Genomic DNA, 27,585 nt, shown 5'->3' on the forward strand with positions numbered 1-27,585 from the left:
TAATCAAAGTATTATTTAGAAATGACTGCCATGCTGCCTGCAGGGTTCTCAAGCAATGCTTTATTAGTCTAAACTGATTTATGGTTTCGCTTTAGTGTCCCTTTAACCAGATGCACTATTTGTTCAACAGTTATCCGCCAGTCAGCAAGCACTAAAACCTCTACTTGCACACCAATTTGTGGTTCCCTGGCGATCGACGGTCAGTCGCTACATTCTTCATCGTCGTGACTTGTTCAACGGAACTTAAATGCCTTGTGCCATCTCACATCGGTGTCGTCCTATGCTGGAGGATTTTCACCGTACACCGTAACCAGCGCGACATGAACCTCCCTGGCGCTGGATTTCTTGCAGTGCAGAAAACGGATCACAGCTCGCGCTTCAAACAACTTTTCGAGGGACACCGGTATTTCCCGAGGGACACTGAAATACGAGTATTAAGAAAAAAATTACATCGGCGATTATTGAAGAAAGCGAGAAGCGAAATGGTAAAAGCAGACCACGCGATATGCACAACCTCATCCTGCCCACCACTTCAACTGATAAAATTGTGTACTTTAGTTAAAGCGAAAACAATTAAAGAAATAGAAACGAAGAGGCAGCAAGAATAGACATGAAGGCCGCAACCGAAATAACAGGCACACAGGTGATCAGCCTGGTGCTTCAGTGTCCCCCGCACAACAGCAGCGCATGCATACGGTACAGCGCGCCCTCTTTTGAGTGTATCACGAACCCGGTTCGGCGAAAACCCCCCGAGGTACGCAGCACAATGTCAGTCGTAATGGAGTTGGTTCATCTTTCCCAGCTCGGATGGTTCTCTCTCTCTCGGGTCGGATTGTGCGCATTCAAAAAGCAGGTCCCGCCCACTTGCACGCATGCGTTGCAGTAGGTTCTGCGACACCATTGTGCGGGTCGCAACTACCAAACGCGCTCGCGCAGTTCCCCATCGGCGACCGCCCCGGGACCTCCTGCTGCACGGTTACGCAGGTATTACAATAACAACACCGCCTCTGGTCCGGTGCGGAGCTTGTTCCAAGTGCGCATGCGTGTACGACGGATCCATTAGGTCGCCTTTGTTGCGGTTAACCACGAGGAAATAAAGAAAAGAAGGGCACCTCACGGCTTTGGCGGTCGACGAAAGAGACGGGTGGGTCGAAGGAGGTCGTGTAACCACTCAACTCGCGCGCTCCACTGAGCGGGCTATTCAACCGAGTTATGGCAAGAGTGGCTGGTTGCATACCATGCGCGGAGCATTATGCGCCGCTCTGCGCTCTGTATTACGCTGGGGCTTCGTTTCTGCTGAATCGGCAACGCTTGAGCGAGCAGCTGTGGAACAGGTATGCGTGAAGACATGAATTCTTCAGTGAGAAAGGTTCCCCCCTTCCCAGCTCAACGAAGCGTTTCGTCATGCTGCTTTTTTTTTTCTTCCTGATATTCTTCTCTAGTGGTCCAACGCGAGTGCAAGAATTATGTCGAGGGCCTGCGATCCCTATTTGAAAGGACATGGAACGGAAAAGAAGAAACATTTGTTCTACAGTGAAATCCGCCAGATTTGGCCGAATCATTTGTCCTATGTAAGTGCATTTACTCAACGCACCGCACCGCCTTGTAGAGAAACGGCTCGCCTACAATTCTGGTGACCAGAACCATCTAATACGAGCGCAATACATTTGAATACTGTACAGAAGAAAGGAGGACGAGACGCTTTCTTTATGCCTGTCTGGGGATGAGAAGAAGCACCGTGTGTCACCTGAATATTCATCTAACTCGCACTTGTACAGGCACAGACACTTACGTGCCCGAAATCGTGATGCGTTGGAGGACGACTATATTAGCACAGTCGTTGCAAGAAGGTAATCAGGGATCGCGAAAAATAAGAAAAAAAAGGTAAGAAGCAGAGACCGAGACAGACACACAGATTTTAAAAAGTGCGAAGCTGTACTTGCGCGCATAAAGCAATACATCCGCGGATGATATACCTTGTGCTTAATTAATGAAGTGCCCATACGTGCCGTACAAACTGCATGTGAGCAGCGCACGGTCCTGTTCTCCATCGAAGTCAACTTTAGCTCCAAAATTATGTCAACTAGAGAAACTGAACCGAACAAGCTCGCTTAAACAGAAGCGCTAACAGATCACGTTTCACTTGTGCACATTCATGTGACGCAAGCCTGTTCTTAGTCGCCTGGCGTGATCGTAGAGGGAATAAGCATTGGAATCCTTGAATGTTCCCATTCACCGAAGCTTGCGAAGCGCGGAGGGAAATTCGAGGAAAAACTGGGAGCACAGAACATATGGCCGCACTTGATCGAATGGAGAAACTGTGGACAGTAGATGTGTCTTCAATATAATAAACATGCGCCACGTTCTGCTTATTTCCGTTTGTGCTCGCGCTTGCGCATGGAATATAAAAAGCCTGTGCAATTTTTCAAGCAAAATTGAACGTGGCTTTGTGGAGAACAGTTTATTTACACCATCCAGCTTCCTTGATTGAAAAAAGAAAGCCGGAATCGCCAATAGCGATGTGCCGCTGCGTAACTTTTCATGCGCGTCGCCAACCGGCCCTCTGCAGTAATTTGAAGAACGTTTTTGACAACTTAAGTTTTGATTGTGAGGGGCGGTGTATATATATATATATATATATATATATATATATATATATATATATATATATATATACGGAAGTCGACTGTACAGTTTACTTCGCAACGAGAATTGACGGCAAATTACTGCCTGTGAAGTGTGTGAAGTGATCTGCCCACTTTTATTGACTATATGTGTATATCACTTCATAGGCAGTAACTTGCCGTCCTATCTCCGCTGCGAAGTAAACTGTACAGTCGACTTCCGTTGATTCGATCCTTGCAGGACCGCGAGATTTGGTCGAATTACGCGAAAGTTTGAATTACTAAACGGCGGCTCAACGAACTAATTTAAATATTTTTCATAGCTTGGAGCAACTTGCAATGTACGTTTGCTTCTTGCTCTTGAAGCGAGACTCAATTAGCATGCGTCGGAGAGAGCGAGATAGAAAAATATAGATTTTATATAATTTTATATATATTTATATAAATATAAAGGACAGAGCCTGTTGACATGTTTAAGCGCTGCCTCAGCGTGACTCGACATGAAACAAGCGACAACTGATGGCTTGATGTTCGTAATGAGTGCCAGCCACTAAAAGATAAATGTAAAACTGGTTCACACCTGAAGCAGTAGCGCGTTTGCCGACTTTCTTGTCTTTTAAAGCTTTCGGTAGCTGCTGCGTGCATGAGCGGCCGCCGGTGTAGGTCGAATCAGGTGATGCGGAAAGCATTGGTACTCAGACTATTTACGAGTTTTCTTTCCATAGTAACGGATGGTTTCTCGACGGCACCTCCTTAACCTTCGAATTAACCGAGGTCAAGTTAACGGCAGTCGACTGTACACATAGCGTTCTGCACATAGCAATTGCATATCACTACATGTATGCCAACTATTCCGATAGGCAGTGACACCCGCTGCGAAAAGTGAGCCTCCAATAAAAATTTGTACAAAGCTCCAGCCGCGCAGGGCTGGACTATACAATGTGATGACCGCAATGTTTGGCCTGTCAATAAAGAGGCGGCAGAGAGCATGTGACTGCATGGCGCATCCTTTGCTGTCGGCTTCTGTTGCTGTGAGCGGCAATACTCTCGAGATTGTACAGATATTTGCGTGGTGCAAGCGCGTACATATCTGTATTCATCTGCCTTCCTGAGTTTAGTGACTTCGGATGCCCGAGGATGTGAAAAAAAAAAACGGGAATGCTGCGCAAGATAAGGAGTTTGGTGGTTGAAACGTAGAAGCACACTCCACTGCTGATCTCTGCAGTGCATGTATAAAGCCGAACAACATTAACGAAAAACTGTGACTCGTCGTCACTCAACGCTCGCAGAAAGAGGGAGATGGGAAAGGGAAGACTGTCTTCCATCCGCCTACATAGCACGAAACTACAAAGGAAACTCACCTTAACGAAAAATTGCGCGATAAAGACGTAGATGAGAAAAAGAGAAATCAGGAACACGGGCGCTCGTGTTTGTCGCATTTCTCTTTTTCGTCTATGTCTTTTTCGCGCACTTTTTCATTAGATGGAACCATACCAACTCGCCCAGCTCTCAGTTTCGATGAAAGGAAACTCACGCGTGTTTTTCAGAAAGGAGGCCTCGAAGTTCAAGAAAAATTCGTCATGATGCGGGAACAAATTTTGTGCTACAGTCGGGTGCACATGGATGACGATTTTCCCTTTCATGAACCTTTCTCCCCGTTTTGGGCTTCCGCTGAACTAACTTTTCGAAGAGAGAGAGAGTGGGAGGGAGAGAGAGAGAGAGAGAAAGCATGAGGCAACGATCTTTAGAACTGAAACTTGAAAGCAAAATTTTATATGAGTGCTTACGGTAGACTATAATACTAGAGAACATAATAATGTGCTCAAAAGAGGGTTCCATTAAACAAATTGTGTATTGCAACTTTATTATTATTATCTGCCTGGTTTGGACACATCTCATCGTACAAAGTGTAATGAGCAACAACAAGTCTGCGGCTCTGCGCTGTTGACTTCGGTAAAGGAGGAAATGAAGAGGTTGGCAACTGCCACTTATAGGGACACAAAATCTGCCTGCTGCTCTTGGCAACACTGTAAAGAACGCGGCACCAATATGACCTGCAAATGCGTAATCAGCCGCAGCACTGCAGCGAATACAGAACCGCATGGAAATATCCAAATTAGAAAAGAGAAATCAACCTTGCGCTCGATCTACACGTCCACGCTGTTAAATTCAACTTCGTCGCATGCGATCCACCGATCAGTGCTGGGAAAAGTCAAATCCACCTTTAGTTGACATCGGTTTGCGGAGATATCCACTCGTTCCGCGTTCAGGTTTAACCAGTCCCGCTTGTGTCCCGTGCCCCTGTCTGTCGAAAGTTGATAGGTTAGTTGGTTGGTTAAATGACGCGAGTGCGCGTGACGTGAAGTTAATGCCCCTAAATCAGTTGACTGCACCTTGCACTATAGATGCTGCGGGCTGGTTCAGTGTGACTTCAGTTTATAAAACAAAAAAATACATTGTCGTGTGGCTCTGTTGATTATTCCGCTTTCCTCTGTTCAACTATACGAGCTCGTATACGGGCCGAGCTATATAGAACTCACGACCGAGCCTCAGCTATAGAATAGCGCATAAACACCAGTGCTGTTCACGTACACCACATACGCCCTGACGAGTGCTCCACCAGGATCTGTTCCGCCGCTTGCATGTGTACGGATGAATAATAACATGCAATTTTTTTTTTTTAGAAAGACGTGCGTTATTTCTTTGGTACAGAGACATGCGGAAGATACGTAGTATGTAGATGCTCACTTTAAGGTTCCAGGTCAGCTGTTGAAAAGCGGCAATATCTTAACGCAGCGCCTACATATTGCCGAAGTTATTGAGCAATAAAACTAGACATGACCAGACTTGAGATTCTGTGCAATGTAACCGGCATGCAGGCACATATGAATGCTGACGGCGTATATAAGCCGGAGCCATATACCATCTGGAAACTTCGCTTCGCATTCAACGACGACCAAAGCGAAAAAAAAAAAGCCGTAAAATCCGTCAGCACCGTCTCCAATACCATATCTCGAATTGAGTCCTTCCATGTATAAATACTTGTACGTATACGCAACCGCAATCCGGCATTCAAGAGAGCCTAATGTCGGGCTCAGGACCAAGAGAAGCCTACTAATGCGCACAAAATTTAGATTACTCAAAGAAAGAAATCGTTAAGAGAGACGTAAGACAAAGGATCAGGAGGTAGCCCGGAGGCCGACGGAAACGCAGAAGAATAAATTAAACCAGTCACTCAGACGGGAAAACGTGAATATATAGGACATGCTCCAATGGAGGGCGGAGGGGCACCCGTATAGAAACCGCGTGTACAGGGACGCCCGCCGAGTATAGCCGTTTACGAGGGCACGTATTATGAGGTGCTCCAACTCGCCTGGTCAGCCCATGCGGGGACGACTGCAGGGATGCACGTCGCTTGGTCTTCTCCCTCGGCGAGCAGCAGCAGCGACATGTGCATGCGACTCTGCGACGGCGACCAATGGCCAGGAAAAAGAGAAAAGAAATGGTATATACACGCCGGGTTTAACATACGAGGCGGGCCGTTCGCGCCCTGATAAGGCGCGAAGGGCCGCGCAGGGAGCTCGAAGGGCCTCTTTTATTACCGCACGTCTACGCCCGACGCATGAATATGTGGTGAGCTGCTTGAATGCATGGAAGAAGAAAAAAAAAGAAAAGGAAGTGGTTGGGAACTTTAAGACAAATCGAGACGCATTTTACGAAGACGTCTTGTTAAATGTGTACTGGTAGGTGCTTACAAGTGCATGCAGTGAACTATAGTATTTGATATCACCGACGTTTCGGTGTATGCGTATGAGCAATGAAACATCACTGAATATTAGGCATTAAGTATAATAGCAAAGCAAACATCAAAGCGGACTACTATACATAGATAAGAGCGGGAGGACTGAATTAACTTTTGTGGTTTGTTTCTTGCGTTCTATACAAATTTATTTTCCAAATAATGCAGCCCATTCGGGCATGTTTGCATGCAAACGAAGTTATATTCGTGGTATATATATCGACGTATGCGGAAACGTTACAATCGTTTCATACGTTTTGATGTGACGAGATACTCACGGAGTCGAGGAAGGAAGCGCAACTCGTGAATGGAGGTGAATGTGCACACGAGACATACGAAATCATTGGAATGGGAGCTATACGATATTTAGAGGGCGCGTGAAGCGGCGGGTGGGTCTCTGAAGAAAACCTGTAACAACGCAGGACAACGGGACGTGACTGAAACAGACGAACCGCTTCGTTCGTCTGTCTCAGCCACGTCCCGTTGTCCAGCGCTTTTACTCGTTTTCTTCAGACATCTACCGACTATAGCCCATGGTTAGCACGTTATGGGTCTTTAATTCGCTTGTTTGTATTATTTATCATATATGTATATCTGTTTTCTCTTTAGTTGTGATACTATTTCGCTCATGAACGCTTGCAGTTCTTTTAACTGGTTTTGCTGAATAGTATGCGCACACGTCGTGTAAACTATACAGTTTAAATGCGAAATACTACCGGTGTGTTTCCCTATATTCAGTCTGCGACGTTCGAATTTCAGGTTGCTAACATTTTGTGCGTGCACGCTTTTTGAACATATCTGGTTCGAATTTTATATTTATAGTTGAGAAACTTATATTTCCTGCACCTGAATGAGAAAAGATGGCCAAAAAAGAAAAAAAAAGAAAGGAAGTTCTCAGTGCATATATACCAGGCAATTTCTAGATATATTCGACGTCAGTCTCTTCCTAGAAATAATAATGACGTTCAACATATACAGGCCAGTGTAACTTATTTCTTTAGTATGAAAATCTATGGTTAACTTTAAGGACACATGGTTAATGTAGCGTGCGACCCGGCTAATTTTAGCCAAGCTGATAAAATGAATGAGTGAACAAATAAATAAATAAAAGGCACAGTGCAAGAAGCCTGAGGACCAAATACCTCAAGTTTTGTAATCGTACCTTTCACCGTCTTTATCGTTCTTTTTTCTTTCCTTTAACAGCTTAGCTAACGTTAGCTGGGGCGCCCTATATAAGGATTCCTTTGACTCGATCCTATCCCTTTTCAGAGCGCAGCTCCTAGGTGCCCGTTCCTGCGTTTCGCGTCGGCGTCGTCCCTCGGCGTAACCGAGTGAACGAGCACATCGAAGGATGAAAGAGCGAACGCGGAGCGCAGCGGGGGACGAAAGACAGCGATTCCGCATTTATTTCTTCAGCAATTGGATCTCATGCGGAACCGCCTCAATAAAACATCAGGCCTTGGTGAACAGTCACGTAACAAATGCAACTATACGTGTATACAGTAAGACCTCGTTTATATGCGTTCCTCATTATAACGTCTTTGAAGCCTGGTCACGGGGACGCTGACATGTCCGGCTTTTTCGCGTATTACATATTCCTGACTATACTATACTTGATATTATTGCCGTCCTGAAAAAAAGAAAGAAAGAAAGAAAGAAAGAAGAAGAAGAAGAAGAAGAAGAAGAAGAAGAAGAAGAAGAAGAAGAAGGAGAAGAAGAAGAAGAAGAAGGGAGAAATAAATTACTAGGATTACTGTTTACAGACAATATATTTCTTGCGACCTTCAGTGCAACCAGAACAGCAGGAGCAAAATCTACACGTAATCTCCCTCTCCTTCATCGCACAAACATGCACACAAGTGTCCGTGTCTAAGTTTGTTCATCCGCGCAGATTATTCGCTCGTGAAACCGAAAACGTGTGAAAAACGCGCGAGCGGCGCGAGCCATGCACCTCTGCGCCCGCATGCGCGCACGTTCGCGGAAAGTCATCGCTCTCCAAATCGGTGCCTTCGTCGGGTGTGCGCGCGCCGACGCGACAAAGAGGCGCGCGCTGCCCGCGCCCCTTTTTACACGCCGCTAAAGGCGTGCCCAATTAAAACGGCCTCGCGTAGCAAAAGAATGACTCCCAGTCGCCGCCCCTGCGACGGCACAGAGGGAGCCTATCCCCTTCCTGCACCTTGCAAACCGAGCGTTGCGGAAGCGAAACGACAAACAGCCGTTTTGTATACGCGCGGCCACGGCTGTTGAGGCTTTCCCCGCGGTGCGCTGACTCGGAAACTACCGCTGCGGTTTGCGCGAGCACGCAGCTCGTATAGAGACATAAACGCGCGCTCGCGGCTTTTGAAGGAGTCGTCTGTGTACAGATAATTGCCTGCACGTAGCGGGAACTATGTGCACGCTGCCCGGGGGCGACCGACACGAGCAGAGAAAAGGGTGACGGGGTTGTGTGTGTTTGTGTGCGTGCTCGTCTCCGACCCGTGTACACACAGGCGCAGAGGCCCGAGTAGTAAACAGCCCGCTCCCGAGCGACGACGCTCGACCGGCCGGCCGACGAAGCCCATCGGAAAGAAATTACGGCGCACGAGAAGAAAGCGCCGCGGTGGTGATTGAGTCGTTTGGGTACGGGCTCATGGCGGCTCCCGAGCATGCAGGTCAGCAACACCGCACCGCACGACTTGGCCGCCGCCGTATGTCAACGCCCCCCCGTCCCTGATGGATGGCCCGGTCGACCACCCCGCGCCCGGCGAGTCACCCGCGTGGTGCTTCGCAAGCAGGCAGCTCGAGCTGGTGCTGCTGGCGCTGGTCCCATGGCCACCGCGTTCACGGTCGTGCACCTCTCGACGAGACTCTCCGAGCGGCACGCGAGGTATAGCACGTGCCACCGGGCACACATCGGTCCTCGGCGGGGGAAAAAAATAGAGGTTGCGATTGTTGTTCGCTTGTTGCACAATACTGTCGCACGAACGCCAATTGCCGAGCTGCTATACGCCCACTCACCGTGACCTCACCTGCGGGTTATATAGTATATTCACACTACGCGTATATACGGTCCTTACAATTATATGCAACGGGACGTGTACAATATTAACCATGTCAAATGTTTAAGATGTATAAATTACAAGAATTTTGTCACTGTTATTACACATCAGCAACAAATAGTTAAGGACATTTTCGTTTTTTCTTTTCTTTTTTTGCGCAGAGGTTGTCACAAGTGCAATGTGTGTATTTACCCGCATGGGTGTTGAGGCCTAACCGATTGCAAGTGAGCACAAATATATTGGTTGATTCGTATGCTGAATGCTGAATTGACGCGCATAAGAATATAGTATAGGTATACCACGGAGAACTAGGTAGACAATTGGCTTCTTCTTCGCTCTTCTGTGCGCGGGACAAACAATATTTGTCAAGTACATGTTTCAGGACTCTAATAAAGTTTTATGAATGAACGTTTTAAAGTCCCAGGTCCTTATTACACACACACACACACACACACACACACACACACACACACACACACACACACACACACACACACACACACACACACACACACACACGCGCGCGCGCGCATATATATATATATATATATATATATATATATATATATATATATATATATATATATATACATAAGGATACGATATGACGCAGCGTTTCGTGAAATAACGCACGCGACGAGATATTTATCCGAGAACGGGGGCAAACGCGCCCGTTTTTAGAAACACCACGCTTGTAACGGCGAGAATCGATCGAGCTTTCAACAAATTCAACGTTGCAACTCTTTGCTCATTCACGCGAACAGACGCGGTTTCGCAACGAAAGCTTAAGTCCTGCGGACTAAAACAGCGAAAATGTCTGCATGTATACATACTCTGTTACATCGGAGAGCTAGGAATGTCGGAAAGCACGTACCGGTGGACTGCCTCAATTAAAAAAAAATTATAGCGGTGACTGCGTGTTTCTAAGTATAAAGGCAAGCTTGAATTCTCTCTTACTTAGACAGCGCATTCGTGGCGTTTCTCCCGTTTAACGTCATCACAAACAGCCCGCGCTGCCTTACTTTCTTATCAGGATTTCCACCACGTTTGTCATGTCATCGTGCTTTCCATCATACAGTCCCTCGTACATCTTATGTACTTCCTCGTCAATTTGCGAGCGCCGTTTAGTTCGTCTACGTAGTCGCTGAGTTTGATGATTAATAGTTTTTAGCGTAAAGAAACGCACGACACGATAGAAGGTACGCAGGACACAGTTGTGCCTTCTCTCGTGTCGTGCGTTTCTTTGCGCTAAAAACTATTAACATACCAACTATCCCATTAGTGTGTTTTGTTGAGTTTGATGAGCCGATAGCGAATACATTAGGAGCCCCAAACTTATATCAATAATCGGAATTATGGCCGCAAACAAATTTGCGGGCAGGTTTATATCGGTAGGTGCGTACGATTACATGCTCCTTCAACGGGGTTGTCTTCGGTTGGTTTTCCGTGCACGTATATGTGTGTTGTTAAGAAACATACGATTCGCGAATTGTGGGCTGAATACGTTAAAACCTTCCTTCTGCACTCTTATACTGCACGACTCGCCGCGCCGTCTGGCTGAGGCACTTCACACGGATGGGTATTTCTCCTTTGTGAAATGCCCGACCTTCAGTTAACGTATATTAAAAATGTCACGTATAGAACGGGCTTTCCCTATATATGTGCAATGTACGTACTTGTACAACTACGGTATACTCTCTCCTCTACCTGCAAGTAATCTAGTAAAGCTTATTTCGACACCTCTCCCCTCCTCTCTACCACAGTCTCTTTGTTCTAACCCAGGGAGATGCCAACGACTGGATTGCGCGACACCCTTTCTAATGCTTTTCTTTGCACTTCATGTACTTTCACTTCAACGAAGCTATATACGCAACGAAAACAAGCTCGCCAGCAAGGAAGGATAGGGCTCACAGTTCCACCTGGGCAGATTACGATGACGGAATCACTCACTGATCTACTGAAAGCGAAATTACTTGAGAATGTTGTTGTTAACTGAAATCGAATCCGGTCAAACTATATATGTCCTTGTTCACTTGCTTGTTCTTTTGATCAAACGCAAAATTAACCGGCTTATGCGTTTGACATTGGATTTGCTAGAGGGCATCGAGCTACATAATGATGGCAAAAACACGTCGCGTGCATTTTGAGCGACTTCTGTTAGAATAGTTAGTATAATTTTCGAGAATTGTGTTGAAGAACGCGGCGAAAAGTATGCACATATGCTTCAGAATGATTCGCCTTGGGATCCCTATAATTGTGGTCGTATATACCGGTTTATCTTCTTTTATTGCTATTGACAGGAATAACTTATAACAGCCACGTTTCTGAAATGTGCCGGGCCGCCCAAATACACTGCGCGCGGGATTGCCGCTTCTGTTCCGTTAGCCGAGTAACATTTCGTCAAAGTTACGGTGTGTAGTTCAAATAACAGAATAAAACTCGCTGAAACATTAGCTCAAAAATTCTTTCGAAAGAAACAGACTAAAAAAAAAGAAACTGACGAATTAGACAGACAGAATCTGGGGGCACTTAAAAGTAGTTAAGCTGTATCCATAATTTGCTTCCTGCAGTCGATCTCCGTTGGCAAGTGCGCATAACCTCTACAGAGAGCGGGCCACGCTGTGTGCAACTACGTCTGTGCTTTCCTTCAGACATGTGGGGTGACTTGTGGTTTATGAAGAGCTACGAAATGCTTGCGCGCCTGTGCATGCGCGCTTGTACGTGCATCCCTCTGGTTGTTATATTTTTCCTATTGCACCTGATATGCAAGCCAGATGATCAGTAGTTGGTCTAAAATAAGTATACACTTCTCGCCTCAAGTGTACAGTCTTCAATTTTATTCTATATGTTGGAGTGAGAACATTTAGATATTACGAACAGCTAGTCGAATTTCAAGATATTCGATTCGCTGTTTGAAGCTAGCAGGTTATCTACCGAATATACATTTAGAATATTTTGCAAGTATATAGTTTGGCATGGCATATCCTTGATTTTTCGGCAGCAGTTTGACGCGTTACATGAACGGCGGTAAGCAACAGAGCGAAGAAGAATGGGACAAGAACTTTGTGCCGTAAAGGGGCAGAGTAGAGATATATACGCCTGGCATATATTAAAGGAAGGGATAGCGACCCATTATAGTGTTATTTATCGCAATAAAATTCAAACTGCTTTCAACCTCCACATTCGCCAGGCACCTGCTGCCGATACCACCGTGTGCAGATGTTGGTTAAAAAAAAACTGCAATATGGTTTGGCTATAATCCATGCCCTGTTAGGCTATGGAAATGCCTTAACGACTCCGAGTGGCAACTGAAAGACCGCTCCTTATTCGTAAGATCTTGATGAGGGCTGGTTGGTTCATGTTTAGAACTGAGGTTGAACAGCGCGAATAAGACAAGGACACAAAGAAACAAATACTACAGACAAGCTGGAATAAGACAAGACAGGAGGAAGCAAATGTCACAGCCAAGCGTTTGTCTGTGGTATTTGATACCTCGTGTCCTTGTCTTATTCGCGCTGTTCAACCTCTCTCCTCATTCGCTCAATCACAGAGAGAAACGGGTAATCGTTTGCTGTGCCGCTTAGTCTTGATCGCCTATATCACATTGTGAAGGGAAAAATAAAAAAAAAAACCGGCTTGAGAAGAATATTTTCTTCGGTAATTGAAACATCTTTATTCCACTAAACAACGGTTAATGGAGATACGTATACGTATGGATTGTTTACAAGTCTAGCATGGGTATACACGGATGCATTCATCTTAGCACATGTATGTACCTGCTGCTGGCAATGTTGACCCTTTTAAGCTGCACTCGATACGTATCCATTATTAAGCCTGTGGCAGAGCTTTCCCGGCTTTCCTTTTTGTACTCTTCTGAAGTCTGCATGCTCACTGGCTATTTAATTATTATTATTATTATCAGAATTATTGAATTATGCTTAAATATAGCTCTAAACACTACCATGTCAAGTGGGAATCCAGAATCTGCCCACTCTAATTTGTTGAAGTATTGTCGCTTACGCATTTTGCTTATACAGAAAATAGTATACAAACCAGTTTGCCCTTGTACCAACAGCATAATTAAACGTTCCTATGTTAAACCTGGCGGATAGAATAAGGTAAAATATCCATCCCTGCGCATCTTCAACGAGAGTCTTTACTGTGTAGTGTAAAGATGCATATAATTCAATGGAGGGTTCAACTGTATTACGTTTACACCTTCATATCTATCGTCTGAGTGTATCTGCATGCAATAGGCACATGTTGCCGAAGATGAATTAATAGGGCATCCAAAAACACGTTAGCCAAATTCTTTACTGATTCTTTATTCAAACCTACCGTGATATGTGGGATGCGTGTGGCATAGTGAATTCATTATTGCAACCGTCCACCAAGCGGCATCGCTTATTTCAGCCCAAATGCGTTGAAACAAGGGTTTACGTACTCCGCGTCAGCTCAGTATTTTGCACTTGAAAGAGACAGAGAAGAAAACACCGAAGAAATTAAGTTCCACGTGAAATGGTCATTCAATCAAAGACTTAAGTTATGTTGTGTACAGTTTCCACAATATTTTAAGTGCAAAATACGTTATACTTGTGACCTTTTCCACTGAATGCTGTACAGAGAGTGATAACAGCAACTTAGTCGACTACAAATAAGATCGTGATGGCACCGAAACAAGTACGGATCGGGTATATAGTCTTTGAATTATTCCCATATAGTTTCCCAATCGATCAAAAGCCTTGTGTAGTTTGATAACTTCGCTGGCTCTTCTTGTTTTTGCAGTGCCAATTCTCGATTCGGCAGGAATATAACCCCCGTCAGTTTGTTCGTCTACTATATATATATATATATATATATATATATATATATATATATATATATATATATATATATATATATATATATATATATATATATATATATATATATATAGACAATCATTTGACATGAAGGGGGGTTGTTCCAAAACTACTAAAAATATATTTGCACAGGCACACAGAATTAATTTGATTTGAGTAAGGCAGCAGACGGGAAAAAATAAACATAGACAAAAAGTTCATCGACACAAGGGCGCAGTCTACAATTAACGTGATGTTTGACTTGGTTAAAAGAATCTCGGAGAATTCGCGCATCTCTATCATATTTCGAGGGGGGGGGCGTATAAGTTACACTTGGAGTTTTGCACCACATCACAGAAGTCTCCTTTAACAGCAGTCGCGTATAATGCACCCTACCGCTTCGGAAGTAATCTAGAAATGAAGTAAAGCAATAACAGTGATGTCAGTAAACAATTCTTAGATTGTAAAATAATCATATATGGTTTTTCAGTACGAAGGCATGAAATGCGCAGCGAATCTGTTAGCGTGAACTCATGCATAATGCAAGACGGCTGGGACAACTCATGACGCTTATTTTCGAGTTAGCAACAAATTACAATGCTATTATTGTGAGAGAATATTGCGCATGCCTCACCGAGGGAGCCGTGACAACGCATTCAAAAATTGTGCGGTACTTTTATGTAAAGGATGAGCAGTATAATATATGATATTATGATCGAAAAGCCACAGCCATGGGCCAAGATTCCTGGGGGGGGGGGGGGAGCGAAGTGGCAGTCACATATATCCGCGATGCAACACTGCTGACCCGAGCGTTAGCGTCTGCTGCTCGCGAAATAATCTCTCCGGGTCGCCTCACGTGACTGCCCCATCGATCACGCGCGCGCTTACACGCTCCGTTGCGCTCGGAGCCCCGCGCATCCACGCTTATGGAGTGGTAAGTGCTCGACCAAGCGCGACTTTTGGTCTCGGCAACTGCGCCAAAGCCGTGCCGCCCAGCCAGTCATCAAACAAGCGCCGGTGATAACCGCGAAAGGTCAAACACGGAAACTGGAGTTACAAAGGCGTTTTGGGAAAGCAGATAAAGGTGGCAGCGAAGCGCCGAAATCCGCCGCGAAGCAGCGGCTCTTGAGAGACGCGACAAGAAAGTTTGTCGGCGATTCCACTGTTTAAAAACGGTGCGAGGTCTCCGGCAGCGAAGGCAAGTCGAGCCTGGGCGTCGGTGTAGCCCGGGGCCGGGCATCGAGTCAATTCCATCTGAGCGCCGTAGAACGAAGCCGTCCTCGGCAGCGAATTCTCGGCGATACAATGCACGTACCTCGCGCCGATGCGGCTGCTCTCCCCTCGGACACCCCTCCAGCCGGTCGTCGCGCAGGCCCCATCAATCTCCATCATGCTCCTCCCACTGCCCGCGGGGTGGGCGTGCCCTCGGCTAGCGGATGCCTCGCGCGCGAACGGAGTCGCACGTGACGGCGGCAACCATTTAAAGCGATCCGCCAATGGCGCGCCTGCAGGGCGGAGTTACGCGACGCGGTCGCCAGGCCCCCGCTGCGGCGGCCGCAGTACGGCACCGCTCGCCCGGTGGTCGCGTCGGCGGTGCGAATTTTGCCACACAGCGTTTGTTCGGTTTCGTGCGGCGGCGTTTGTTTTGTTGTGTTCGCGTGTGTTGTGTTTCATCTGAGCGCGGCGCCAGGCGATGGGTGCACCCCGGCCCGAGGCAACGAGGGGGCCCAGGCCCTGCAGCTACGCGACGATCAGCGCGTGTTGCGTGGTGGGTGCCGGCGCGGCGTGAAGTAGGACCGGCGTCGTCTGCGTTCCTCCCCCGACTGTGGTGGCCACCATCGTGAGCTCAGGCGCGCAGGGAGCTACCGCTGTCGTAGTTCCTTGCCGGATCTGCGGTCGCGACGAATTGGGACGTGCAGCTGCGGGCCGGCGGGACGACGCTGCCTAGCCGCTGCTTCGAGCGCGGACCTCTTCCAGTCCTTGCAGCCGAAAGGCCCCACTGGCGCGCGCTCGGACGGGCCCGCGAGCCCGCGACCCACCTGTCAAACTGGTGCTCCGTCCGACCGCCAAGATTTCGCCCTCCAAGGCCGACGCCAGCAGCGTCGGCGCCATGACCGAAGCCGTACCGCAATGTGAGTACACTCGCCTGCCACTGCTGTACGTACGGTCGCACTCACGCGCGCCTGTGGGGGCAGCGATCGCGACACAGGCAGCGCACGCCTGTTTCCAATGTGCGCGCTAGTTCAGGTACACGAAAAAGTTGGCTTGGCTAACCCGATTTCTCTACGATCTCGTAACTCGCACAAGGAAACAACCTTGCCCCGAGTGTAATGTTATACAGGTTGCTTGACGACTCCCATTTTCCACTCGTGCTTCTTTCAACTTTCTCCGCGCGTGTAAGCTTTGGCTCTATGAAAATCTTCGTTTCAGCACTGCACGGGTTATAGTTCACATTCATGAATAAATACCTACGCATATTGCTAGGCAAATTAACACTCGAGAACAGTCGTCACACGTTCAGGTGGTGTCATCACAAGTGTTCGTTCCATGTTTATAATGGCCTCGTATACAACGAAGTGCATGCATGATTGAGTCGTTGGATATTACGAGAATGAACGAGTCCGAACGCTGTTTCAGTTGGGAGCATTATTAGTTGAACGCTCGAAATCCGCATAGTTGGAATACCGTTCATGCCGTGCTATTTGCGTAAAGAAAGGATTGATATTGCTCAGTTGTTTTGTCGTGTCGTGGGGTCGTTTCCTGCTCGAATGTGCGAACTGCCCATTTATCCTGCCCAATTTAAAGTATACCTTGGTTCATGATTCATACATTTCTGGTATAATCTATAGCTCGACGAACTTCCTTTGAGCACATTGCAACAAGCTACAAATTCCTGAAGAAATGCATACATGTCTGTTATATGTTAACTGGGTTTAACAATCTGGATCACAATGGGCCCCGACGAAAGACGTAGTAGTGAAGGCATACAGAATAATTTTCGCCAGCTGGGATTCATTAACGTTAACTAAAGGTAATTCACACGCCGATCTTGCATTCCCCCTCCATTTGTTTACTATACTATAAAGCCTAAAAATGCTGGCTAGACATTCACCAACCTATGCAACGTTACGCGTGAAATGTGTATAAGGGAGCCTTTGGGAGTTAAGCAGTTGACCGGTGAAATGCAGATACACCAATAGATAAAAAATGCAACTCTTATGGACAGACGAAGCATAAACGTCACAGAAAGTGATCACGCTAGTTAGCAGAACATACGGTGTAAACTTCTTCTGCTTAAATAAGCGCGGGCAGTACTGTTTACAATACAGACGATCGCTATGACCTGCCTGATGAAAATGAGCAATAAGTTGTGTTCAGTAAACTGCGAGGTGAGAAATTAAGAGTGATACTTTGTGCAACATCTCTTCTTTTCCCACGTAATCGAGCACATCCAATGTACCAGAAGTGTGCTCGTAACCGAACAATCTATTATGCGATATACGTATATTGAAGGGTTCACCCTGTTTTATGAGTCGTCATGTCAGTTCAATTGTGACAAATAGATTGTTTTCATTAGAGGACACACTTTAAATACTAGGGGGATTTATTTTCGATATTTTTTTTTATTCAGGATTGTGTCCGTGACACCAAATGTGAGCACCTATATGTGAGGCTTGATTCTTGATTACTGTCACATAGGGAAGTATGTGCTTATCCGGAATATCTCGGTTAGCTGGCAGTTCCGCAGCACAATTTTTAAGGCGAAGAACCACAAGGCCTTTATGTGCAGTTAACGATGGCTCCTGGACAATGCATATTACGAGTCGCTGTTGCAGTATCTGCATGAAACAGGCCTCCATGATTACATATATTTCATTCCTACATTATGCTGCAGGGCAACCCATGCAGGTGAATGGGAAGAAATTGACAATTAGTTCCAATTTGCAAGACCTTGCCGATAGGTGTACTCCTTGCAAAGTCTCATAGTTGAGTCAGTGTGGTCTCGTGGTTAATTTACTTTGTTATGGCCACGTGGCTTCATCCCAGGCTAATTTTGCGGCAGTAAACGTCGCTTAGTAAAATGGTATATACTGGCACTGACGCTTAAATCTTTCGACATTAGGAGCTCATCATAAGCGCACTCCTTTTTCTCATCTTTTGATGTGGATGGATTACTTTGCCATGATTAGCTTACACCCTATATCTATGCGAACATGCATGTGGTTGTTATTCAAACCCGTAGGGACGTGAAACTCTTGTTAGATTCGAGAATATTTTGCACTATATACTTGAAAGGAAAACTATTTGACACCAAGATCATCTTGAATGCATACAACTAACGCCTTCATTATTGAAGTGATCTCTTTGCTGTTATTTAATCCTGGTGTCCCATTAATCGTTGACATACCTTTTTTCTTATTGGTGAGGTCACTGTGGAAGATAGATTCCCACCGACTCCAAACATTGTTCAGAACTGTGTATAACAACTCAGTTATGTTATGCAGAAACTCTCTCTAAATATATCACGCACTCTTATAGTTGAAATGGCCTAATCCATTTTCTTTCATGGCCTTGCGTTACGCTAATTCTCGCTATATTACATCTGTTTGTTAAGGTGTAGTCACATGAGAACAAATATCGTTGGTTCTAACCGCAGATCTCGACGTGATTCAGCCGTATACCCAATCTCGTGGCGAGCAGTTTTCTTGCGGGGCCTTTTGAACCATGGTACTCGGTACCGAGTCACGGTCGTCGGCGCACTGAGATCGGAATCGCCGATATTGTTCTATATAATGTGAACCTATGCGTAACGCTTCAGCAAACTTAATGCTGGAGCGTGGCAGCCCCTAATTGCGCCATCGTGCCCCTGTTATCGTAACTGCTCGCATAATACAAATCAAAGCTGGCCATTGGTCTTACCTGAGTTTGTAACGCGGGCCGATTCCGAAGGCAGTGTACGAAGTATAGGCGTGTCCAGTCTGATACCAGCGCGCGATGTGTGTCCGCGAAAGAGTTTTAATGCGACAACATTAAATATAGGAAACAAAACATGGTCTTCGGGGAGGTATGTAATCGGTGGAGCTAGGTATATAGGTAAGGTAGGTAACAGGGATGTAGGTGAAGCAAGTGTAAAGGTATGAATGTCAGGACGGGTAAGGAGGCGCAAGCGGAGTGCTCTGACGTAGAGGGGCACGTGACTGGACGAGCGGCAGTGATTGCGTTAGGCGCGTGGGATTGTGCAATGCTCCCCCACGCCATTGCTCTATATATGGAGTTGGTTGGGATAAGGCGACACTTTTAATTCGGATATATATGTGTACGTGGGCGCGGTAATAAATCGACATATACATATAATAGCTATGTCCAAAGGGTAATTAGTTTTTTAACAAAAGCTGAATGGTGTCTATATATTTGTAATAGTTGTCGAGTCTACGTATCGTGTTTGAAAGCAACTAACGAAAAACACTTATTGTGCTGTGGCGTTTCGGTTGACATTATGGTTTGTAGACTCGTAGACAACAGCAGGTATATATAGCAGCCACAGATCACAATAGCATAACTCACACGTGCCCATAACGTAGGAGAAGTCATGCGTTTTTCGATAGAAAATTATCGAATGATATGATTTCATTGCAGTCACTCGATTGAAACGTGAAGAACTGCAAGATTATTCTTCTTTCTTTACTTTTTTTATTACGTAAAATAAAAATCGCCTGTCGTAAGGCGTACTGCACATTAATAAGAGAGGGCAAAGCAAAGTGAAGGCTGTCGTTAGTCACCATATAGTCAAATCCGTTATGCTAACCCGTAAGTCGGGGAGAGGTTGCAGGGCATGAAAGTGCGGCACCGCAGGGCCTGAGTTGCATGCCATCGTGCGTTGGGGCAATGAACCATCGTACCGGCGCAGAGAAAAAGCACTTTCGTACACCTTACGGTTTCAGCACGATCATGCGCATGCGATAGCCCCGACAACTATAGTAGATGTAGACATGCAAATGCCTAATTTGGCACTTCACGATGCCGCACTTGGCTATTTTTTTTTTATTGCCACGTCGTGTCACGATGGAAGATAACACGCTACGGAACAATGCTTCTCATTGTTAGGCAATCTTACCGATGAAGTCTAGGCGCTGCACGTGCATATCTTGGCTCTCCTTGTGCTCCTCCCACATGTGGCGCTTCCGCAACGTTAACGTCTGATTCAGATAAGCGGTTTCGCCCCCCGCTGCTGGTCAGCACTGCTGGTATAGGCCCTCTTGCCTATCACGAATTTGCGGGTGCGATTCCACACGGCGGCAGCGTCATTCCGATGCAGGCGAGGAGTGCAAATCACATTCGCGCGCTAAGATTTTGATGCATGTTGACAACCTCGAGTGGTCAACAGAAATTCATCCCGAGTCTTCCACTGTGACGTCTCTCATATAGCAAGCTGGGGCGTTGGGAGGTGAAACGCTATCGCTTTTTCTATATATAACATATATAAGCAGTTCAGACTGTTAATAGTTTTGCTCACTGACTGATGTTTTGCTCACTGACTCATTGAACTGACCGACTGACTGGTCGAAATTTCTGCCGCCGTGAACCCTCTGGCGATATTCCCACGCCCTTGTTGATATTTCAGAAAAAAACTTAACAAAGAAATGTTAATGCCTTGAAAACCTTTCTACTTTCTGCATGGTTTTGTCTATAACATAAAAAAAAAACTGACATGAAGTTATGAATCTTCAAGCATAAATCTGTAGGGAAAACGTTTGCTCCTGGCACGCTATATGTCATCAACTCACCTCTATAGAAACAAAATTTTCTCAGCAAAATTGCTCCTCTACGTGGCTTCCTTGCACTGCTACCACATTGCAGAGTCTCTATGTTTGTATATAATGTCCATCAAGTGCTTGTGTTATATCTAAGCCCTACCATTTCAAGCATTCAAGTTTGAACGCTTCCTCTATAAAATGACGCCTTTTTATATAGCAAATTAACGCATCTTTTGCAACTGTGGAAGACGATGACATGTTGGGTTGAATACTCCGTATCTGTAACCAATACCTTTGTATTTGTTGATACAACTCGAGACAAAATGTTGTGTATATATATTTATATATTTGACATCATGGCGATCACAGCCAGTGATCACGTTGACCGACAAACCAGTGATGTGCGTTGGCCACGCCTCTCTTCAAAACACTAATACAGTCGCTAAACGTCACCAAAAAATCATCCAAGTCGCAGAGCATTTCAGAGCCTTCTCCACGTCTGTTTCTTCAAGCGAAACTTTCTTTGCCCCTTCCTTCGACTTTCCCATTGCTGCTGCTGCTGCTGTCGCGCAAACCACGTCGGGGTTCAGGGCGTGTATATACATGACAGGCGCGACTAAGAGAGGAAAGAAGACAGGAAAAACTCGTTGTCACCCCACCCCATTGAATCTGCACAATGCCCTCTGGAGCTCCCTGGCCGTCGCCACATTAGCTGCTTGACAGCTGTAATTATCCATGACTCCCCTCAGAAGCATTGCGGAAACTACGGAGTACCCTTTCTACTAACGTGCGAGGCCAGAGGGGACGCAGATAGAACTGTAGAGAGAAGAGAAGAAGGCGAGGAAACAGCACTACTATACGGCAGCGGTTGCGGGGAAACAGGATAAGCTTAAGTTCAAGGCACGGTACCGTACGTTGTTGATATTTCTGAAAAATAAGCGCCATGCAAATATGTCAAGCTGACAAATTACGCAGGGCGTGCAGAAACAGAGGCGCAATAATTAAAGCGCACCGCAGGGTCCTGGATACACTACGGAAGCGGTCGACCGTCAAATCAACACTTCTGCGCCCGCCGCGTTAGCTTTGCGACTATTGCTTGGTAGAGGTCGTGGGTTTGATCCCAATCGCGGCAGCCGCATTTCGACAGGGGCGAAATAGAAAACGCACGCGCACTTCTATTTTGGGACACGTTAAAGAACAACGCGGCGTCAAAATTAATCCGGAGTCCGCCACTACCGCTTGCCTCATAATTCGAGTGTGGTTTTGGCACGAACAGCCCAATAATCCAATTCAAGTTTATTACTTCTGCCACAATGCGATGTGTAATGTGAGGAAAGGACAACGCTCAACCCTCTCAGAGGTTGTAAATTACGGCGCACAACAACGCTTCAAGCAAACACCTCTCCATGTGTGTTCTGTGTATACTACGCAGACAAACAGCAGTGGTGCACGCAAGGTAACGTTTAACATCAACTCACCACTCTCGTGTTAGCCTAATCGTTGAAGAAATTAAGCTATACCCGTCAACATTGGCGCTAATTATCGACAATGAAAGTATCCAGAGCGGAAAGCTTCGCATACATCGATTGCCACAGTGCGTGGTAGCTGCATATGTTGATTTCTGGGCTCTGCGATCTGCCGGATTATTATGTCAGTTCGCTTGCGCAATTTTAATATGAAATTAAAATCTGCTCTGTGATAGACCTTGTCGAGCGTTATGATATACTTATATTTATGTACAACATCAATGCTTCAGCGGAGAATAAACGAGAGAAAGAGAGAAGGGACAAAGAAAATGCAGCAAGGTTCACCAGGTTGAGTCTGTTTGGATACCCTGCACTGGGGTAAGGTATAGAAGGGGGCTAAATGGCCGGAATAAGAGACAAAAGGATTACAAAACATTCGCACGTGTGCGTGCGTGCGTGCTGTGAACTTCTCTTATCATTGTGCATTTCATTGTGCATAAACAAACTCGCAAAGAGGACAATCACACAAACGCTGTAGTCTTCTCCTTTGTGTTGCCTTTTCTATACGTGTCATTCTATGGGAACCGCTGCATTTCTTATGCCGCTCGGCATGTTCTATGTAAGGCCATATTCGCTGATCTACTTGGCCGAACGCTTGTATATTTGTTGCAAGAAACGCATGCACCGAGAAGGACTTCAAAAAGAAGTTTCGTGTCAGTAGCCTCAATAAGCACGCGAAGCATTCGTGCATGGAGGATCTATCAGTTACATAATGCCGCTATAAAAAGAAAGGCCGCACCCTGATTGACCGAAATTTAAGCTTTATAAATTGTAGCGTTTCCTGTCTATTTAGATAGAACAAAATGTAAAGTGATCTCTCTCTATATATCAGGGAACGGCATAGGCTTTTTTTCCCCTCGTATATTGAACGCATAACTCTTAAAGGCGCAACAAAGGGTAAAGTGGCTCCTCTTCTTTGAAGAACAGCATATGCCTAAAGGCACAAAAATTAATCCGGAGGGAAAGGTGATTATCGTAGGGGTACAAGGGCTTCTGAACTGCTTTGTTGGTATTTAGGGGACGGAGGGAAAAGGAAGCATGAATTTATAGCAGATAGCTTGGCTATAGTTGGGTTTCCAGTAACTTATGCATTTCGAGTGCTTCGGGAGAAGCACAATAACTCGGAGAATGAAAGAGAATAGGACAGGGAGTTCGCTTTCCGAAACGACAACGGCCGAACCATGCTTAGCGTTTGCAGAAGTTGCGCGCATCGAAGAAGAACGTGTGCGCACCAGCCCCATGCTTGCAACTCATGTTTCTACAGCTTCAACTTAATTTTACGTCGAAATTGATACACAAAAAGTGATTATCATTCGAAAGAGAGAGAGAGAGATGACACATGATACCTTAATTGGCTGACTGTTGCAGTCACTCATTCTGCTCCTTGCCCTGTGAATTTAGCGGCTTATTATTCATAGGGCGAAATTGGAAGCCTCATATAGGGACTTTCATGGTAAACATGCGAAAGTACCTACTATGAAACGCCAATGATCTAGATTCAGCATTCCTGATCCTGTATTCTATCAACGCCAATGATTATACCTCATTACGTTGACTCCAGATACAAGACTGATCGCAATTAATCTGCAGGACGGAAGCGTCGGGAGTGTTCAATCGATCCAGGGATCGCGGAGAGAGGGAGAGGCCGTCGGTCACTTGCCCGCCACAGAATATGTCGGCAGGTTGGGGAGATGGAGTGAGTGAGTGGTAAGCCGCTTCATCCTCCATTTTGGACAGCCACGAAATCGGAGAGACATGCAGGGCCTTGAAGTGCAATCATATATATGCCCAATTGCGCAAAATATGGTCGGATTAGTCGCCCGATATGTCTAACGTGAAATGTGCATCACTCGCTGGACACGCTGCTTTTGCAATCATTAATTCATACGTCAAACGAGATAACATTACACCTGTTGTTATCTATATTGCGGCTCTGACAAACCTGTATACTACAATGGTCGGCCAGTTTCCTCGTCTATTAAGATGCTTCCTACAGATAGTTTCTAGCCTGACATGTCTATAGGCCAGCGTTTGCTCAGCTCGAGCGTCTGCTTCCGTTGCTCAGAAACGTGGCACGCAGCCGTCAGACCAGTGTCGCGTATAGATACGCGAGTATTGAAGGCGCAAGACCTGCTTTCGCACTACTCTCGGTCCTTCGGGGACCACTATCTGCTTCGCACACGCAGGAGAAAAGACCCTTCTTTGCAAGTAACCGAGCTGTCTTCCGTTCAACATTGAAGCGTCGGATAGGACCGAATGCGCTGTTCGAGCCTTACCTTATACTGTAAGGTCGGTGACATCCTTGCTCGATCCTCACTGAAGAATCCCGCGCACTTGCAAATGTATAATCTAACGTGTTCAGTGACGTACATCGAATCACGTTTTGACTGTAATTCGTTTGGAGACTCGTGCATTTGCAATAAAGCCGCGTGCTGAAGTGCGACATCACGCATTAATGCTTGTGCTAGAAAAAAAATTCACGATTGCTCGCAAAATCATGCATATTTATCTCTGAGTATATAGTCAGAGAGTCGTTATATACAGAGTCGTTAGCCATCATTAGCGCTAGAGCGCAGGCTAAGGCTTTTTCGAAGCTTCAGAGGTGCTTATGTTCACTTGCTCAAACTTGATATTGCTACCTTGCACAAAGTGATGATCTTGTGTTACTGTTTCATGTTACAAGAGGGCTTCAAATAGACAGCTACACTCTTCAGATGGTGAACGGCATGAAACGCTTGCAGCTTGCACACGCTATCATTTTCGACCAGCGGCGAGTCTAATGATAAGCAAGCGCGCAACATCATTTCAATTAGCGTTAATTTTTTGTTCTCACGGGAGTAACGAAACACATGAGTGACTCTGGCGAATATTTGGCACACGATTGCTATAAATCACGAACAGCTAGGTGAAAAACGCTTTCTGTACATCGACAACGAGTCATTTGTGGTCAATGCCGAATGCCCCCTTCACATTTAAACTTAACCGCCAACATGACAAAGAAAAAAAAGGAAGAAAAGGACCGGTAGTAGGTTTTTTACAATTGTGATTGATGATGGCGAATATTTGGCACACGATTGCTATAAATCACGAACAGCTCGGTGAAAAACGCTTTCTGTACATCGACAACGAGTCATTTGTGGTCAATACCGAATGCCCCCTTCACATTTAAACTTAACCGCCAACATGACAAAGAAAAAAAAAGGAAGAAAAGGACCGGTAGTAGGTTTTTTACAATTGTGATTGATGACTCACTTTCTAATCGAGATATCGTAGCAAAGAATGATGTGTGCACTCAAAGGAAGCCCCCGTCTCTTCGCCCATATAAAGGAAAGACAAAAAGAAAAAGAAACTAAAAGAAAGAACCACAAGCAGACGAGAAATTCTGAGAGATGGGCCCAAAGAAATCATAAATATTTGCAAATAAACAAAGAAGTGTTATGCCTGGCGGTCCCTCAGAGCGGGGGATGCCCCACCAACGACACGCAGCTGTCACGGGTGTTGTTTAGCTTGGCGATTCCCCAGAACAAAGGATGCCCCACCAGCGACATGCAGCTGTCACGGGTGTTGTTTAGCTTGGCGATTCCCCAGAACAAAGGATGGACCACCAGCGACATGCAGCTGTCCCGGGTGTTGTTTAGCTTGGTGATTCCCCAGAACAAAGGATGCCCCGCCAGCGACATGCAGTTGTCACGGGTGTTGTTTAGCTTGGCGATTCCCCAGAACAAAGGATGCCCCGCCAGCGACATGCAGTTGTCACGGGTGTTGTTTAGCTTGGCGATTCCCCAGAACAAAGGATGCCCCACCAGCGACATGCAGCTGTCACGGGTGTTGTTTAGCTTGGCGATTCCCCAGAACAAAGGATGCCCCACCAGCGACATGCAGCTGTCACGGGTGTTGTTTAGCTTGGCGATTCCACAGAACAAAGGATGCCCCACCAGCGACATGCAGCTGTCACGGGTGTTGTTTAGCTTGGCGATTCCCCAGAACAAAGGATGCCCCACCAACGAAACGCAGCTGTCACGGGTGTTGTTTTGCTTGGCGATTCCCCAGAACAAAGGATGCCCCACCAGCGACATGCAGCTGTCACGGGTGTTGTTTAGCTTGGCGATTCCCCAGAACAAAGGATGCCCCACCAGCGACATGCAGTTGTCACGGGTATTGTTTAGCTTGGCGATTCCCCAGAAAAGGATGCCCCACCAGCGACCTGCAGCTGTCACGGGTGTTGTTTTGCTTGGCGATTACCCTGAACAAAGGATGCCCCACCAGCGACATGCAGTTGTCACGGGTGTTGTTTTGCTTGGCGATTCCCCAGAACAAAGGATGCCCCATCAACGACACGCAGTTGTCATGGTTGATGTTGATCATTAACTTCAAAGCAGCTCGCTTCAAGACATCAACGTCGCCTGTCCTGACCGTCATGAGGAGGCCACGGCAGGTTCAGTTTGCCACGTGACTGCCTCCTATTGTGCCATGTTGGAGATAAGTGCACCACATCGGAGACACGAGCAGCACGTTGGAGATAGGAGCACCGTGTTGGAGACCATGTGAAGGGCAATAGAGGTGGTGAACAATTCGGCGTTTGTGATTGGCCAAGTGAATTTCCTCAACGAGGGAAAGAGAGAAGAAAAGGGCATAAAAAGAGGATTTGGATGGCTATGAAAAGATGGACGCTCGGACATGCAAGTCACTAACATATAGTGTGCTCCGACAGGTGGAACTGTGTTGTAAAACTGAACCATGTACTTTTTTGTATACGATATTTTTTTTTTGCACGTTGCTCTTCAACGTTGCTCAGAACCCTTCTTTCTCCTGGCACCTGGCACGGCACCACCCATAGAACCTTCGTTGGCCGCACGGACACCCGACATTCACAACAGCAGGGAGTGAAAAAAATTTACAGTGCCCACGGATGCTAACATGTGTCGCACTACTTCAAACATCAGGCTGCATAAGACGATCGGGCCTTTTTATTTCTTCTGCGTTTTTTTTAACTTAGAGACAT

General features: G+C 46.1%; 1 protein-coding gene across 2 annotated transcripts in view; it reads left to right on the plus strand.

The window, feature by feature from the left end:
- Positions 1-15,903: 15,903 nt before the first annotated feature.
- tup (LIM1_Isl and LIM2_Isl domain-containing protein tup) overlaps positions 15,904-27,585 on the plus strand; it is a 166,155-nt gene continuing 154,473 nt past the window's right edge. Inside the window, exon 1 of one of the 2 annotated variants that reach the window (XM_065424227.1) lies at positions 15,904-16,434. In XM_065424227.1, coding sequence (XP_065280299.1) covers positions 16,413-16,434 — 22 coding nt within the window. In that variant the 5' untranslated portion in view covers positions 15,904-16,412. The remainder of the gene's footprint in view (positions 16,435-27,585) is intronic. The other variant, XM_065424148.2, reaches the window with a different exon arrangement.

This window comes from Dermacentor albipictus, chromosome 1 (genome assembly GCF_038994185.2).
Source record: "Dermacentor albipictus isolate Rhodes 1998 colony chromosome 1, USDA_Dalb.pri_finalv2, whole genome shotgun sequence".
In the NCBI taxonomy this organism is placed as follows: domain Eukaryota; kingdom Metazoa; phylum Arthropoda; class Arachnida; order Ixodida; family Ixodidae; genus Dermacentor; species Dermacentor albipictus.